This window comes from Glossina fuscipes, unplaced genomic scaffold (genome assembly GCF_014805625.2).
Source record: "Glossina fuscipes isolate IAEA_lab_2018 unplaced genomic scaffold, Yale_Gfus_2 155, whole genome shotgun sequence".
Lineage (NCBI taxonomy): Eukaryota > Metazoa > Arthropoda > Insecta > Diptera > Glossinidae > Glossina > Glossina fuscipes.
The window spans coordinates 901,040-902,456 of NW_023998498.1; the positions used below are offsets into that span (position 1 = coordinate 901,040).

The 1,417-nt window shown below is 37.6% G+C and overlaps 1 protein-coding gene across 1 annotated transcript; it reads left to right on the forward strand.

Moving 5' to 3' along the window:
- Window positions 1–249: 249 nt before the first annotated feature.
- On the forward strand, window positions 250–1,413 carry LOC119641606 (isocitrate dehydrogenase [NAD] subunit 1, mitochondrial). Its single transcript, XM_038040378.1, has one exon. It carries the CDS (start codon window positions 250–252, stop codon window positions 1,411–1,413), a length of 1,164 nt encoding a protein of 387 aa, XP_037896306.1.
- The last annotated feature ends 4 nt before the right edge of the window (window positions 1,414–1,417 follow it).

A 1,417-nucleotide genomic window follows, 5' to 3' on the forward strand; every position in this document is an offset into this window, starting at 1 on the left:
CTTGGCTTTCTCCTATTTGTTACTGAATCAATCTCAAATACCATTCATTAAATCACAATTTAAATGAAAATCTTTATTGAAAGAGTAGTAATTCAATTTTTTTGCTACTAAAATTCTATGAAAAGCAATCAATTCGTGTGTATTTTGTCAATTTGTTGTTCACCGAAAAATCCAAATTTTATTTAAAGCAAAATATATTTTTTAAGAACTTTTCACATCTATTTTTTTCCAAATACAGTTTTAATAAATATGTTAAAATTCGCGAAAAAGATAGCACATGTAGCGCGTTTATCTCGCTGTAGTAGTAGGTGTGCAATAAAAAGATTCGCGCACAGCAAGGTAGAGTCTTTAGACAAAGCATTTCTAAAAGACGATATGCCAACGTATGTTGTCCATTTGCCACCGGTCTCTCAATATGGCGGTCAAACTGTCATTACCTTATTGCATGCAGATACTGGGATCGGACAACGGGCATGTAAACATCTGAAAAGTTTAATAGAGATATCAAAACTTCCCATTACATTCGAAAACATCCCAATAAGTCGATCGAGCGCTACTGTAGCAGGCGAAGATTATTACTCGCTTCTGCGAAACCGTACGGCAGTATATTTGGATTTAGAACTGGATACAGAGTCATTACAAAAGCGCTATCAACTGAATCGTCAATTGGACTTGTTCGCTTGCATTGCGAAGTTTAAATCTCACCCAGGTTATAATTGCAAACGAACCAACGTAAACATTTGGTCATATTCTCAGAACAATGTCGGCGATTATGCCAAACTTGAATATGAACCAGTGAAAGGTGTCGTCGAAACCTTACGTATAACTACTGTTGAGAAATTAAGTCAATTTTTACGTTTTGCATTCGGCGAAGCATTAAAGAATGGTCGCAGAAAAATAACCATCGGCCATAAAGCAGATATGTTGCCCAAATCTGATGGTCTCTTTTTAGAGCTTGCGCAGCGGATTCATCAAGAGGAATATGAATGTTTGGAGTTGAATGATATGAAAATCAATACCATGGCTCGTAACATTGTTATGAATCCGGAAAAGTTCGATGTTATTTGTAGTCAATCCGGTTATGGTCGCATTATTAATGCCGCTATTTCTGCGGTCTGCGGTGGAGCATCTTTGTTTTCTTGCGTAGATCTAGGTGAACGTTTTGCCGTTTTCAAGCCTTTAGAAATGAAACTGGCGCTTAGCGATTGCCGGGAAATATCACCGTACGGTGTAGTACGACTTTGCATTGAACTCTTGTGCTACTTGGGTAAAGAGGATTGTGCAAAGCTTATCGCGTTAGAATTAAGCGACGTCATGTGTCGTGGCATTAAAACTGAAGAATTTGGTGGAAAAGATCGGCCAGATTTTGTTATATGCAGCATTGTCAACAACTTGCAGTGCCATTTCGCTTAAATGT

Bases quoted from the DNA above. Each gene is read 5' to 3' on its own strand.
- LOC119641606 (XM_038040378.1), top strand. From the start codon at position 250: ATGTTAAAATTCGCGAAAAAGATAGCACATGTAGCGCGTTTATCTCGC.